Consider the following 16686-nt stretch of genomic DNA (forward strand, 5'->3'; position numbering starts at 1 on the left):
TGTTTTCAAAGTAGGTGCACTTAGAAACAGAAATGTTGGTACAACCTAAAACATAGGCCACATGTTTACACCCTTGGTAAGGTCAAAACAAAACAGAACAGAAACATAATGTCATGCCAAAGGTTTTTAGATGTCGTATCATATCATAACAAAGTACTGAATAAATTCATATCATCTTCACGTTATCAAAATAGATTCAGAGCATCTTCATATAATAATGTACAAATTTTCAAATTTTCATATTCGCTCTTTTTATACAGTTGAGAATAGAATTCCAAAAATTTGCTCATGTCTACACCAGTTATGTTAGAAAATACTCTTCTCTTTTTATACAGATTTCATGAGTAATATAAATCAAATAACCAATGTTGTTTCAAGATTCTTTTCATAACAAAACATGCATATTTTTCATAAATCAACTTTAGTCCATTTCTTTTTATTCGAAGTCTATAGGAATCCCGCTTACCTGACTCTTATCGTGTATTATTTAAGCCTGGGGTCCGACCTCTAACCGTATCACAACCTAAACCATAAAACGTTCAATAAAAGCTAATAACACAACAAGCATGCCACTAACTTTACCAACGAACCCAAACCAGCACAAAACCAACTTCATTAACGAAAATCCATAACCCGAGCAATAGATTCAGCGCACACAAATTACTCACAACATCCAAAGAAATTTTACTACTTCACGAAGATTAGCCCATCCACCTTGAATTTGTTTAACCATTTACCACAAACTAAATATTATTTATAAACTCATTTTGACAAATTATACAAACAATCCACATATTCAAACACAATTTACCCTCGACTTGTCAACCATATAAATAACCACATCTACTCCCGACATGTTGAACCTGCCACTATTAAGTCTTAAGTCTTATCTACCCATAATACTACAAATCTAAGACTCCATATATGTCAAACGACCACCCAAACAGCAACTCAACATCCATAATTCACACATGTCCAACACAAACAACCCACCATCACGATAAGTCCAACACAACCAACCCACATGCATCATCCCACACAAACACACACTTTAACCCAATTAAGAAATCGCAATTACACAATTTCCAACACACAACAGAGGCAGCAAAATCTTCCACTAGGTACCAATGTACAAATAACGTAAATACTAATACAAAGACGATACAAACGTTCTAATTATCTTACCCAAATTTTTTGCAGTTAAGTCAATGAAAACAATGGCGAGAGGATGTTGTCTAAGGCTTATTTTGATGCCTTGTGATTCAAAGTAATGGTATTAACCAAGATTTACATCAGTGGTTAATATATAACAAGGTAGCCTCTATGAGGCAAAGCCGTGTGTACCTTACCTAGTCCTGGAGTGGTGAACAGTTGGGCTTTATGAGTGAAACATGCTACCTAGGACGAAGGTATAAATTTGTGATGACCTAAATGAGAGAAAATTTATGGGGAAATGGCGCACGAGGAGAGAGAGAAAACACAAGAGCATGAGAGTGAGAGAACCCATAACTAAGAGAATATAAGGAAGAGAGAATGAAACACTAATAGAGGGCCCTACCAGTGTTAGCATGTGGAACCTGCACGGTGGCTTTGGCAATAGAGTCACGAACAACAACAGTGCCCTAGTTTATCAACCAAAAATCAACACTCAGGTACAAGGGAAATAAATACAGAAAAAGAAAGAGTGAAAGAGACGGTGCGTATCGTCATTCAACAAGAAATATAGCAAGAAGTCTCGACGGCGACATGGATCTGAAAAGGCCAACGACTTCACAGCACTAAACCACATTGTGGAAATCGTATGGGAGGGAGAGATCCGTAGAAACAAGTGTTGAGAGTGAATTTTGTGAGTGCAAAAATTAGAGTGTGTGAAACCAAGAATAGAAAGTGAGTGAAAATGTTATGAACCCACTAGGTAGAACTCACTCTTGAAAACTGGCTTACAAGGGAATGATGCCTAGGGACTTATAAACCACAAACATGTAATCTCATATTTAGTTGATGTGAGATCATAACAACCACCACGCTCTGCAGTCGATGTCCACGGCGGTCCCGACGCTCACACGGGCTGGCTGTGCGCTAGGTCTTTCCTAACCCCGAACAAACACTATCATGCCGACATTATCCCCCGTGCCGCACAATTGCAACCGTGCCAACATAGACTGCATATGTGGGGTGGCTCTAATATCATTTGTTATGAATTCATTAGGTAGAACTCACCCTTGAAAACCGGCTAGTTAGGTGGAGTGCCCCAAGTTTATATGCACCCATACTATTTGACTCCTAACCAATGTGGGACCATAACAGAAAAGGTTTACAACCGCTCAACACCATTCCGGTGAGGAGGCTTGACGGAGACAAGAATCCGAAGACCCACAAACTTGCAGCACCAAAAGACAACAATGAAAATCATAGGAGAGGTAGAGGGAGTGAAAGTGGGTCTGTTGAGAGAAAAATTTTGGGTGAGAAAACACAACTGCAGAGCCGTGGGAAAGATGGAAACCGGGGGGCGGGGGGGAGGTTTGAAATTGTCAAAGGAAAGAAAGGAAATAAGGTCATCAAACGACGCTCTTCTGCTCCTAGGGCTCGTGGTGGGCTTGGGCCCGACTTATGCCTGGGATATTACATCAACTCATGACATCCACGCGGGTATAAAAATAGATCATGCGTGACGTATGATACTTATAGCATTATTCTTGTATAATTTCTAAAGCTAGGGAAATTCCACATGACACGTAGCGTCGACAGAGTACTCACACGTCGCAGGCATTTTGCCGTCTATATAAGCTCGTAACTTGTCAATCATGTACGTACGTTCCCAACTCATCAATATTATAGCCGCTTTCTAGAGATATCAATAAACAATGGCCAGACGTACTACTGCTTTCTTCGCTGCTCTTATCTCTCTGGTTTCAGTGCTGAATCTTAGCCTGGTGGTCATGGCCAGTACTGCTGGTGATCCCGATTGTCGACCAATCGTCGCCGGTGATACTGACCAGATTCAGTTTGCTCTTAATCTGGAGTTCCTCGAAGCAGAGTTTTTCTTGAATGGTGCAATTGGTAGTGGACTTGACAGCATCGCTCCATCTCTGGCTAAGGGTGGTCCCCCTCCGATCGGTGCTAGGAAGGCGAATCTCGACCCTTTAGTCGCTACAATAATAGAGGAGTTCGGTTATCAAGAAGTTGGTCATCTCAGGTACTACTTATCAATAAGAAAGTACTGATACCACACGATACTTGTTAAGTTTTCAAAGTATTCTCAGATTTATTTTTATTTGATGCCTTAATTTGCCTTTTTCCGATTTGCTGGAAACTTAAACCCTGTATTAACAGTGCATGGAGGGGTATCCATTTCTTCCATCACGTAATTGTCGGTTTTTCCATGCATTCATGAAATTATTGCTGTTGTTCGTTGATTAGAATGTCACTTGATTTAACAAATCGATGATGATTTTTCAGGGCTATAATTACTAGAATAGGAGGGATTCCAAGGCCGCAGCTGGATCTCGGCGTTAAGAATTTTGCAAAAGTATTTGATGATGCAGTCGGTTTCAAATTGATCCCTCCATTTGACCCTTACGCTGACACAAACCGCTATCTCTTAGCATCATATGTGATCCCCTACGTAGGATTAGTAGGTTATGTTGGCACCATTCCAAATCTTGTCAGAGAAACTTCTCGAAGTGTAAGAGTCTCATCTATCACTATCCGAGATCTCTGCAACATGCATGAATCCATTAAATTCTAAGTTTATATGTCTTTTTGGTACGCAGTTGGTTGCTTCGCTTCTGGGCGTGGAGTCAGGACAGGATGCGGTCATAAGAACACTACTGTACGAGAGAGCCAACCAAACTGTGCAGCCATACAACCTTACGGTGGCCGAATTCACAAACCGTATCTCAGGGCTTAGGAACAAGCTGGGCGCGTGTGGCATCAAAGACGAAGGCATCCTGGTTCCTCTATTTCTTGGAGCAGAGAATCGTACGAACAGTAACATCCTGTCTGCTGATCCTAATTCTCTTTCATATGCTCGGACGCCACCGGAGATATTAAGGATAGTGTACGGAAGTGGCAGTGAGCATAAACCTGGTGGGTTTTTCCCTAATGGTGGAGGTGGGGACATTGCAAAGAGGTTTCTTCCCAAAGCTAATTAATTAGGAGCTTCCTATATATAGTTCTGGCTGGGTTGGGATGCTTAAATATTATTGGTAGTTTTATTGGCTGAAATTTACAATAAAAAATCAATAAATTGATGGTTAAATTAATGTTTGTAGTTTCCACAGTATTGTAATAATTACGAGCCATCAAGAAATCCCAATATATTATATTTCGCTGAGTAAATTAATTAGCACTCCCTATTATATATTTATGTGTATATATATATATATATGTCAAAATATTATATATGAGATAATGTTGCTGCCGTTGCATGTTATATATTGGAAATAGGAATTTCAATTTTTAAAAAAATGCACACCAAAGTACGGTTAATGCACCTGAAATATGATCAAAACCATTTGGTGTACGTATCATAAGATTAATACACCGGAAATATCATTAGATATGTATGGGATCGACCAAGTTGAGACGATGTTAGGATCTTAATGTATGGGACCAAATTGGAGATCACTTGGAGTGACATTTTTCTAGAAAATTAGCCAAACCCTAAAAATAAAAGTACTTCATCACTTTAATAATTTGTTCATATTTCTTTGAAAACCGATCTCATATATATATATATATATATATATATATATATATATAATTATAACTCTAATTTGGTGCCTTTGTCTTGGTGAGGGACACATGTATATGCGAGGAACCAAGTTTAGAGAAAGGAATTGGCAATATTCACTATAGACGATATTAAATTCTCTAAAAATTCTTTATCCCAACTCATAAAGATATAAACATAATCATGATGTGATAAACTTTATAATATTTTAATAATGTTAATATCCGACATTATATATACGTATATAGTAATAATGAATTAAATACCCTATAAAAACTCACAAGTTATATTAATTTATCTGTGTCCGAAATCTTAATTATATCTAAAAATTAGATTAATGAGATTTTAAGGAATCTGATCGTAAGATTTCCACAGTCAGTCTTTGTCACAAAGTTTAATTATATGGCGTGAGCGTAAGTACTGATGAAGTTGATGATGATCATGATGAGCTGCCGGGGAGATCATCCTGGTCTTGGTTTTGAATTGTGAGACGGCCTGAATCGACGTTTGATGGGTGAATATTACTCATATATAATATTCAAAAACGTACTGCTGCGTTGGTCTAACTCATATATATTGACAAACGCGTAGGACGAAGACAAGCTCGCTCGCATTCATGATGTAGCTAGCTGATGATGATCATGTCGCTAAGTCATTTAGCTTTAAATTTTGGATTAATATATACATGATGGGAAAGCATGAGCGGCAATTCCTTGATTCCGTTTAAATTCAACCGCTAGCAGTAGTACGTACGAGCTGGAGACGTGGATTTTGAATAAGCCTCCAGCTCGTACGTTGTCTGTGGTTGCCATCTATTGATCCGTACGTACATATAATCACTTTGAGATCGATGTACGTAGGAGATTTTGATTGCTAGTGTTCCATATATAAAATTGGTGGAAGGTTTTCTAGACTTTACTTTTATGCATGATCATCATGTAAAGGTTTCGTAAGAGGTTCTAACTTTACGAAGGTGAAATAAATAATTTAAAATTTTTTATATTTTAAAAATTAAAGAGGTAATACTTAGTCATTATGGACGGTCTGATCTGGGCCATTCTGTACTAGTACTGGCAAAACTTGGCCACCATTGATCGGGAGTCCCATGGGAGCAACCACTACATGCTGCATGCAGCCTTGTTTGGAATTTGCGAGATATATTTTGACATTTGTGGACATTTTGAAGAGTAGTTATATATGCTGGCTATATATATATATATATATATATATATATATGTTTTGAAGAGTAGATGTTTTGAAGAGTAGACGTTAATTTTCAAGAGCTGGCCATGAATATGGATGATACATCATTATCATATTTAATTAAAAATTTACGATTACTTTGACAAACGCCCGCGAAAGAGACGTTTGCTGTTGGTATCAATTAAGTTGATATTTTTAATTCCTTGTAAAGTTTGATACGCAAGTGAATGCATCCCTGACAAATGGCCAGCTGGTAGCTCGCTAGGGACAGTATTACGTAGTACTATAAAAAAATTTATTTTATTTTAAGAAATTTTTCATCTCAGAAAAATCGTTTTCATCGTATGAAAAGAATATATATCTTGTTTTGAAGCATATATATATATATATATATATATATATATATATATCATATGTTTTCCGAAGGCCAGCGTCAAACTGAATCTTCTATTAATAGTGCAATAATATTTTCAATTTCTTGTAATTTATTAAGTATATATATTTTATATGCATATATAGAGACATGAAGTATATAATAGATTACAAACATCCCTGATCGAGATGCACATAAATATTTTATTTAAAACTTCTTTTAAGAGATCACATATATAGTACTCTCGCGTTATCCGTGGTGTAAAGCTAATTAGCATCAAACCTTCCATTGAAAGGTTGATATATCAAACCTTCGAGCTCCTACTATTTTTTTACTAAAAGAGATATACCCATTTCTTTTCGACAAAATATTTAAAATTTGGAAGATAAATAATAATTGGAAAAAAAACAAAGTTTGTTGCCACCCGTGCGGGTCGGGCTCATGCATGCTGAGGTTGTCCAAGCAATTAAGTACTAGCTAGTCCTCTAATTGGGGTCCAAAACACCCCTTGCAAGCACTCTTTTATCTAGATTTTTTTTATTAATTATGTTGTTTATAATAATCTCAAGCGTACGTAGTTGTATCTTTTAGAATTCTAAAGAACAAGAGTATTGGTATGTCAATGTTTTATTTAAGGGTATAAAAAAGTTGTCTAATGCTAAGGTTCCCACAAATCACATACAATATCCCTATATCATATTTACAAGAAAATATTAGAGTGAGTTAAAATTGTAGAGAATCATAATTCAATTGGAACACAACTCGTAGGCCTGTGCATAAAAATTGATGGCCCGGCCTGTCCATGGGACCCATACCGACCAACCCTGACAATGTCAGGTTTACCTCAAAATCGGTTTAAACAACCTCCGACCCGATAAACTTCGGGCAAAAACAATCATATGCTACCTCACCCCCCTCCCAACGCATTTTAAGCTACTGTGAGACCAAGTTCTCTATCAGATCTTAGCCTCACCTCTGGAGCAAATGCTTGAGATTTGCAATGTGGTGTTCGTGGATATCCAAGCCCTGATTCAAGAATTTGACGACGCCGATGGGATAAGGCTCATGGGACTAAAGGAAAACAGGTTCTTTCTCCTATTGCCTCATACTATGTTCCTGAAGCCCTTAGAGGAGGAGGCACTGTTCCTAGTTCTTGGATGTGGAGGAGGCAAGAAAATGGTACTGTGTGGTGGAAATGCATGGGAAGGAAGGGTCGAGTCAGGAGGGGTCACTCCTGGTGAACGATTCGGATTGGATCGGGTCCAAACCTAGTTTGGGCAGGTCGGGTCGCAGGCCTAAACACAATAAAGCATTAGTCACTCCATAACTGATTTTCTTATATTTGATCCCCTATGTACGGACTCATGGGTAAATTATATTGGCAGGCACCATCCTAAGGACCTTGTAGGAACATAAATTTGTCGATTGTATAACTTGATTTCCTTCAACCATGCAATAACGTTTGATGTGTTGCTTTTATATGTGTGTGTGTGGGTATGGAGGCTGGAGTAATAATGATGTAATGACCAGTCCAATATTTTTAAGGTCAATATAAGGATAATTTTATTGGGATTAAATTATGTTAATGGGCCATATTGGAAAGCCCAATTGCAATTTTTAAATAAATTTGAATAGGCCACGGACCCATAAATTATTATAGTGGATTACAGATTTTATTGGGCTAAAGCCCAATTAATAATTATGGACTAAATGGGTCCAAACCTATGATAACTAAGGCCATATTTATTTATGAACTCCAAGCCCATGAACGTGTTCAATTTGAAACACACTAGGGTTATAATTCTACAATCCTCTTCACATTAAAATTCTAAGGCTTGACTATCCTCTCTCTATATGTGTGTGTGTGTGTGTGTGTGTGTTCCAATCCGTTGGCCATCCACAGTCTTCTTCCTCCTTACAAAACTAGGGTTCCAACACCATAGCCTCAACCCATGACCCAAGCTTCTCCACATACAATAGACCCTTCGCCTCACCTTCACGTAGCACTTCCCCCATCCAAGTCACCATCCATTCCATTGATGGAGGCCAACACAAACTCCCGCAACCAACGGGAAAGAAGTGCAGCAACACCACAGTCGCATGCATGTCCTCTCCTCCATGTCAATTTTATCTTACACTAGGGCATCATTTCCCACCGCCTCCCTCAGCCACCACCCAACCCTTTATGTCACACCTGCTCAACAACATCATGTAGAAACCACAATTAGGCGGCGTGCATGGCAACCTCAACGTCACATATAGCGTCTATAACACAGTGAAAATAATAAAGCAAACATGACAAGGATAACAGCTCTCTTCAAAGGGAGCGCCTCCAGGAAAAGTAGGAAGGAAGAGAAAAATTTAGGATTTCTTATACATTCCAGATGCCTTTCCAATCCCTTTCTAGGAATACAAATATGATTGACTTGACTAACGGACACTACCTATAGCTACAGGCCTAACTTATAACCAACTCTTACAAGGGAAATTAAAAGAGTTTAAGGATATGACCTTACTTCAGATGACCACAAGTGCTTAAAAAGCCCAGAGGCTACTTTCATACTCAAATTACTATTGAGTAGTCACCTTGGAACCAATCTTGCGTTTGAGCTAGGACACATGGAAAGTAGATTGGATCCATGAAGAGTTGGACAGATCCAACTTGTATGCAACTTAACCCACCCTATATAGCACTTGGAACAGCCCAAACTACCTTGGGGGCAGCTTGAGGTGGCGCCGCTGGGTCATGGTGGTTTGTCAATAAGGTTGAAGTCGTAGATATCTGGTCTCTGGTCCTGAGAGAGTTTTCCACAACCTCCCCACGTGTTGTTCTTGGCACATAATCTAAGAGTCTAAGAGGGGGTTTCTCGTAGAAGGCCTCAAAAAGGGTCATCTTGGTTGATGTGCGCTAAGTGGAGTTATTATAGCACCACTCAGTCAAGGATAGCCATCTAGCCCAACCCTTAGGTCTGTCACCCATGAAACACCTGAGATAATTTTCAACTATTTATTCACTGCCTCAGTTTGCCAGTCAATTTATTGTGGTATGCTGTGCTTAATGATAACTGGACCCCTTGGAAGGTGAATAATTCTTGCCAAAGCTGGCTTGTAGATGTGTTGTCACACTTAGAGACTATAGATTGAGGTCGTCCATGCAATTTAAAGATATGCTTAAGGAATAGTTCAGTGTACTTAGCTGTGTAAGGGTGCTTCAAGGGTGATGAAGTGCCTGTATTTAGTCAGCTTGTCGACCACTACCCAGAGACTGTTTAACCTCTGTGAATTTGGAACTCCCTCCACAAAATCCATAGTAATGTGAGTCCAAGGTTGGGTTGGGATGGGTAATGACTATAGCAACCCATTGGTTAGGATATTGTCTGCCTTAACCCTTTGACTCGTGTCACAATTTCTTATGAATGTCTTTACATCCCCTTTTAGTCCTGCCCAGTAGAAGTCTTTCATCATTCTATGAATTTTTTTATCTTACCCTGAGTGACCACCCCAATGGCTATTGTGTTACAATTTCAACAGTCTGTTTTTGAACTCTTCATGTCATGGAATGTATAACATGCCCTTATTCAGCAACAATGCTTCTCTCACAGTATATTTAGGCCCAAATTTATCTTCAGAAAATAGTTTAAGGAGGTCCTACAACTAGAGATCAAATTCATAGGCAGCCCGCAGATCATCCATCCATTGCACACTCAACAATGTGGTCAACATTAATTCCTCTTCCTCCACCTTATCCTTCCTTAAGAGGGCGTCTGCAACCCTATTTTCATAACCTTTCTTGTACTCCACAAGGAAGACATACTCCAATAACTTACTGATCCAGCGTTGTTGCATCGAGGGTACCACCTTTTGGTCTAAGAGATGCTTAAGGCTTTGCTAGTCAGTGTGTACCACAAAGGTCTACCCTACAAGGTAAGGCATCCATTTAAAGACAACTGACATGAGGGCAAAGAGTTCCTTCTCATATGTGTACATCGTGAGCGCTCTTCCCTTCAAGGCTTGGCTGAAAAGGGCTATGGGTCTACCTTGCTGCATAAACATTGCCCCAATTGCATTTCCTGAAGTATCACATTTAATAGTGAAATGTCTTAAAAAATCTGGTAGGGCCAGAATAAGAGGGCTGGGTAACGGCTTCTTTCAATTTGTGGAAGGTCATGTTAGCTTCTTCACTCCATTAAAACCCATCATTCCTTAACATGCGGGTTAGGGGTGAGGCAATCCCACCATACCCTCTTATGAACTTGTGGTAATAGCCTGTCAAACTTAAAAATCCCCTTAGAGCCTTTAGGGACCTACCTAGAGGCCAATCTTTCATTGCTTGCAACTTGTTGGGATCTATTCGTACACCTCCAGCTGGGATTAAGTGGCCCAAATAGGCTATTTCACTGCACCCAAAATGACATTTGGTATGTTTGGCGTACGACTTGTGGTGTCTTAGTACTTCCAAAGTGGTTTGGAGGTGGTCCACATGCTCCATTTCTGTTTTATTGTAGGCAAGAAAATTATAAAAAAAAAAAAAAAGTGTAAGTTTTCTCAAATAAGGGCGGAATATCTCATTCATAAAGTTTTTGTGAGTGGATGGAGAATTTATCAACCCAAACAACATGACTAGGAACTCATAGTACCCCCCATGAGTCCTAAACGTTGTTTTTACAATATCATTGGGTTTAACTCTGATTTGGTGATAACCCGACCTCAAGTCCAACTTAGAAAAAATAATGGCCCATTGCAGTTCATCCATGAGCTCTTCCACCACTGGAATAGGATATTTATCCTTAATGGTTACACCGTTCAGCCCTCGGTAGTCCACACACTGTCTCCATGTCTCATCCGCCTTCTTTACTAGCAATACCAAGGAAGAGTAAGGGTTTTGACTTGGTTGAATAACCCTGGTAGACAACAACACCTTCACGATCTTTTCAATTTCATCATTTTAGTAATAGGGGTATCTATATGGCCTTACGAATATAGGTTTAGTGTCAGGTATAAGGTGGATGGCATGGTCGTGGGTTCTTAGTGGGGGTAGCCCCTTTGGTTCAGTAAATACATCTTTAAACTGCCTTAACAGGGGCTGTAGGGCAATAGGAACCTCAGTTGCATCTCTTAACTCAGCGTTGGTAACTCCCTCCATCACTTGTAAAATTACCCATTTTTTCCAACCCATTAGATTTTTTTAGAGACCCTTCCTCAATCATTTTTATAGCAACCAACTCTTGAAATTTCACTTCCTTCCCCTGGTAGCCAAATTTCATTTTCAAGTCCCCTAAATTCCACAAAATTGATCCCTGATCTCTCAACCATTTAATTCCCAATACCATGTCACAACTAGCTAAGACAAATACATGCACTTCCACTGTAAAGATAGTTCCTTATATTAGGACACTCACCCCCATTACACTTCCCTTCATTGGGTATGAGTTCCCCATTAGCAACCCTCACCTTGTCATGGTGGTCTAAGGGTAATTTAGACTTTTTTAATATAACTGGGTATAGGAAATTGTGAGTGGACCTCGAGTCCACCAAGATGGTGACCCATTGTGCTCCAATCCTCCCCTTAACCCTCATGGTTTTTAGGTTGTGGGAGCCAGTCAATGCATGGAGGCAAATTTTAGAATCCCCATGTGGAACAACCATCTTTAAGGTTGCGGGTTCTTCGCCTTTTTTCCTTGCTCATAGGGGTGCTACCCGCATGGCTGGAGGCTGGGATGGAGGAAAAAATGTCATCCGCCTCGCCCCCCGCCTAGGCCAATCCATTGGATTGTCTTGTCTTACTAAGTCTCACATTGCTTAAGTATGATTATCGTATTACATTGGCCTCCTATATAAAGGTTGGCCTATGAGGTCAATGCAATTCAATAACTTGAATAAAATTTCAAGATTTTAATAAGTTGTATGGATTTATATACAATATATTTATTTTTATATATAAATATAAAAAAATATTTTTTTATATATGCAAAGTGGAGCGGGGTGGGGCGGACAGGGGCGAGGCAGCAGAGTGGGGGCCCCGCTGCCCACCCCTACTTGCTCATGACCACCTATTTCACTAATTTCAATTTCCAGTAACACATCTTCAAGCAAGTAAAGTTTCTGACTTTGGCATTTATGCCCCCGGCCCCATTTTGCATCACAATAATAGCATAGTCCCTTATCTCTCATTTCCTTCATTTGTTTCTAGTTGATTTTATGTATGGGTAGTGTGGGTTTTTGGGTGTTTTCTATTGGGTTATGTGGTGTTTTTCTATTGGTTGGTTGGGAAATGGTCGGGGCTCTTGAGAATGCCAGGGTCAGGTGAGTAGTTGAGTCCATATCTTAGGCTTTTTCTTGCAAGCTTAACATTCTCCTCTTGAATCTTGGCTAGGCAATAGGCTGAAATTAAGTTGGAATGGTTGAACATCCTAATAGGTAAACGAATGTCATCCCTAAGGCCACTAAGGAAACAATTGAGTTTGAAGGTATCAGACAAACCCCCCCCCCCCCCCCAGCCTGTTAGACAAGGTCTCAAACCTAGCTTTGTACTCCTCCACTATGCCGTTTTGTCTCAACTTGGTAAGGGTTTTCATGGGGTCATCATAGGCATTAGGTCCAAATCTTACCAACAAGACCCTAATAAAGGAACCTCAATCACTAATTTGCCCAGATTCATCTAGATCTTATAATCAAATGAGGGTTTTATCCTCAATGTGAATAGAAGCTAGTCTTAAACAATGCCGAGGCAATGTATTATGAAAATTAAAAAGCTGATGCACTTTATAAATCTAACATGCAGGATCTTCACATGGAAGACCGGAAAGTACAGTCTTAATGTTCTAACATGTATTTCTCGCATATGCTGAGGCGTGACAGGTCCCTCTCTAAGTTGCACATCAGATGTTGATTCTCCATGATTGTTGTTCTGGTTCCTTTTGTGCATCTCTTTTGTTAAGGCTGCCAGCTGCTATACTATGGTGCCATATTGCCCTTTCAGAGCAAGCACCTCAGTCTTCAACACATCATTTCATTTTTTTAGGGCATTGAACCCATCTTGTAGTTGATTCAATCTTGTACCTTCTGCGATACTTGTAATATTGATACACAAAGAATGGTGTCTTTGATAGCACTTTGTAACATAGTGGAAATAATAAAGCAAAAATGACAGGGATAGTAGCTTTCTTCGAGGGGAGCGCCTCCAGGAAAAGTAGGAAGGAAGAGAAAAAGTTGGGATTTTTTATATATTCCATATGCCTTTCCAGGCATACAAATAGGATTGACTAAACTAACAAAAACTAGCTATGGCCACAGGCCTAACTAATCGACTCTTACAAGGGTAATTAAAAGAGTTTAAGGCTAAGGCCTTACTTCAGATGACCACAAGTGCTTAAAAGGCCCAGAGTCCTACTTACATACTCAGACTATTATTGAGTAAAGAAAAATAAGAAATAAAGGGAACATGATACGGCCATGGGCCTCTTACAGAGGCAAGCCCACACCACATCCCTCGGCCAATGAGACTCCAGCTACTAGTCAACTACAGGAGTACTTCTAAGTCCCCCTTGTGTGCTAGGGTTCCTTCTCTAACTCAAGACCATCGCTCCCTCCTCTGCTTACAACCCTCGATCAGCTATCGCTTGTTACAGCCTCAAGTCATTGCCCAACGCCACAGCCATGCACCACCCAATCTTTATCCTGAGTCAACATCTAAGGTCACTGAAACCACTGACAACAACCAATACCTAGAATATCACAACCCGTAGACATAAATCTCTATAAACCACCACCACACGCTGCCATGCCCTCTTCTGCGTGATGAAAGCCCCTGGGCCCACTGCCTCAAGCCTCTGTCCTACACCACCATAGACCCACGTCCCCAACCACCATAAACAACCAACGAGATTACCCCGATGGCCTACCAATATTAATATAGTCAGGGTGAATGTGCAAGTCATAGACTCAAGCGTGGTCCACAAGAATATATTACTATCAAATCATATCAGTGGTTCTCCTTGTGGCCATAGGATGTGGGACCGGTGCACAATCTTGCACATAGGATTAAGTGTGTTGGCCAGTCAGATAATTCAGATCAGTCAGATAGTCAATCATTCAGATGAGTCAAAACAAGTCATGTGTGTCATAAGCATCTGTAGATCATGATTTTAAATTCTCAGTGTGAAATATTTTATGAAAAACTTAAGTTTAGTATATTTACGTTATGATGGGTTTCTTACAAAGTTTCTGACTCATTTTAGTTTTATTTTATGTTTTAAAACCACCACAGGCTAGAATATTTATGAAGGTGGAGCTGCAGAAGAAGACTTGGCCAAAGGAGGCAAGGCAGAGGCCTAGATCATGCATATAGCTTTTAAGTTACATAGTTTTTAAGTTATTATATTACAAAGTTTTGATAAATTTTAATAAATACTTCCACGTAATCTCTTTTATATTTTCATTATTTTTAATAAAAATTGATTATATTTATTATAAAGATCTAGAATCTTTGTACCTGGTGCTAAGAATAAGGAAATAATTTTTACTCAAGGTCCATAGTAGAAATCCGACTCCAATAGATTTTCTAGAAATGACATCGTTCTTAATCATGGGAGAGTGGGGTGTTACATGGACACAATCACAATTTATACGACCATTTGATATTAACTCTACATACAAGCGAGGCAGGTATGGTCGAGCCAAACTAATTATAAAGGTTATGCCATGTGATATGAGATGACCTGATCATGGCCAAGATCACTACATCTGCTTGCCCAAGCCATGTCTTGCAAATTAATTAAGGAGCTTTCTAGCCCCAGTATCAAAGCTCAGGAGTCTCTTTTTTCATAGCTAGCTCAGCTCTTATAAGCTTAGACGTAAAGATGTTTGGAACAATTAACCTTCTAGGTAGGGGTGTAACCGGTCCGGTCCGATCCGATCCGGTTTTAGATAAAATCTAGGACCGAATCGGTATGTACCGGTTTTGTATTTTTCAAAACCGATTACGCCCCGGTTATCCTCTTAAACCGGTATCTCCGGTTTCCGGTCCAGTACGGTCCGATTTTTTGAATTTTTTTTTAAATGTAAAAGACATATAATAAAGTGTTACTTCTTATGATAAAATGTTATTAATAATTTAATATATATATATATATACATTATGTTTAAAGCATATGATCAATTAAATTTTCATTTTTAAGATTAAACTTTTATTTTATAAATTATAATATTATTATTTTATATATAATTATATTAATAATATATGATTAAACAAATTACAAATGTTCATATTTAAGATTAACATTTTATGTTATAATTTATAAATTATAATATGAAATTATTTCATATATGATATATAATTATATCTATTATATATAAGTATTTAATATATAATTATATATTATATATAAATATTTTGTATAATATATAAAAATAATTTATATATATTTTTTCAACCGGTCCGGTCCCGAAATTTACGGAACCGAAATCGGACTGAATCTGGCCAGTTTTCATAATATAGAAACCGATTCCGGACCAACCGGTCCGGTTCGGTCTGGTCTAGACCGGTTTACCCGTTTAAATTTACACCCCTACTTCTAGGAAATTTGCATTTTGTAATTTTATGTTGATTTGTAATGCTGAGCAGAATAAGAATTATTATAACGGTTAGCTAATCAACATAAACTAAACAATGAGATTGAGAAATAATGTAAAATAGATAGAAAATTTTAAAAGTAGGATTTCTTCATTCGAGTAATGCTACTCATCATCCCAATTCTCATTATCCTATCATCATCTCATGATGTGGCATTAGATGATTGAAGATTATTTATTATATTTCACTTGTGAACCTATTATCTAATGCCACATCATGGGATGATAAGAAAATAGATGATGAATAGATTTATCTTATTCATAAAAGTCAAAAACTGGCTCTAAAACCCGCATGTATCAATTTGACATTAAAATTATTTGATATAATTTTACACGTAAAGTTTTACAATAGCAGGTTCACATGCATGATGTACGTCATGTAGATCTTTACAATTGATCAAGCAAAAAAAAAAAAACTCAAACAAAAAGAAAATTTTAAAAAAATAGCTAGAGGATTGGATCCGACCCCTACCTGATCCAGTACTACTCCAAATGATAAAGGGGGAAAGGAATCTCGATCCCTTCCATATCCCTGCTTTCACCACACATTAATGGTGATTAAGGGGGATCGGAGGGGCCTCCAAAGGGCGCCTACACTATGTGGTGAAAAATGGGGAGACCCCCTTCCCCCACATCGTCCTCTTCTCATGTCTAACCTTGTAATGGGGTGTGTGATGGTGGAGGCCAGGTCTTCGATCAGGATCTCTTCCCCTTTCACCTCCGCCATGCATATATATAGTGGATC

At 38.6% G+C, this 16686-nt stretch overlaps 1 protein-coding gene across 1 annotated transcript; it reads left to right on the top strand.

Moving 5' to 3' along the window:
- The first annotated feature begins 2808 nt into the window (after positions 1–2808).
- Positions 2809–4273, top strand: LOC108984117 (desiccation-related protein PCC13-62-like). Its single transcript, XM_018955953.2, has 3 exons — positions 2809–3196; positions 3460–3685; positions 3774–4273. The coding sequence occupies exons 1-3, from the start codon at positions 2865–2867 to the stop codon at positions 4152–4154; spliced, it is 939 nt and encodes a 312-aa protein (XP_018811498.1). The 5' UTR covers positions 2809–2864; the 3' UTR covers positions 4155–4273.
- The last annotated feature ends 12413 nt before the right edge of the window (positions 4274–16686 follow it).

This window comes from Juglans regia, chromosome 11 (assembly GCF_001411555.2).
Source record: "Juglans regia cultivar Chandler chromosome 11, Walnut 2.0, whole genome shotgun sequence".
NCBI lineage: Eukaryota > Viridiplantae > Streptophyta > Magnoliopsida > Fagales > Juglandaceae > Juglans > Juglans regia.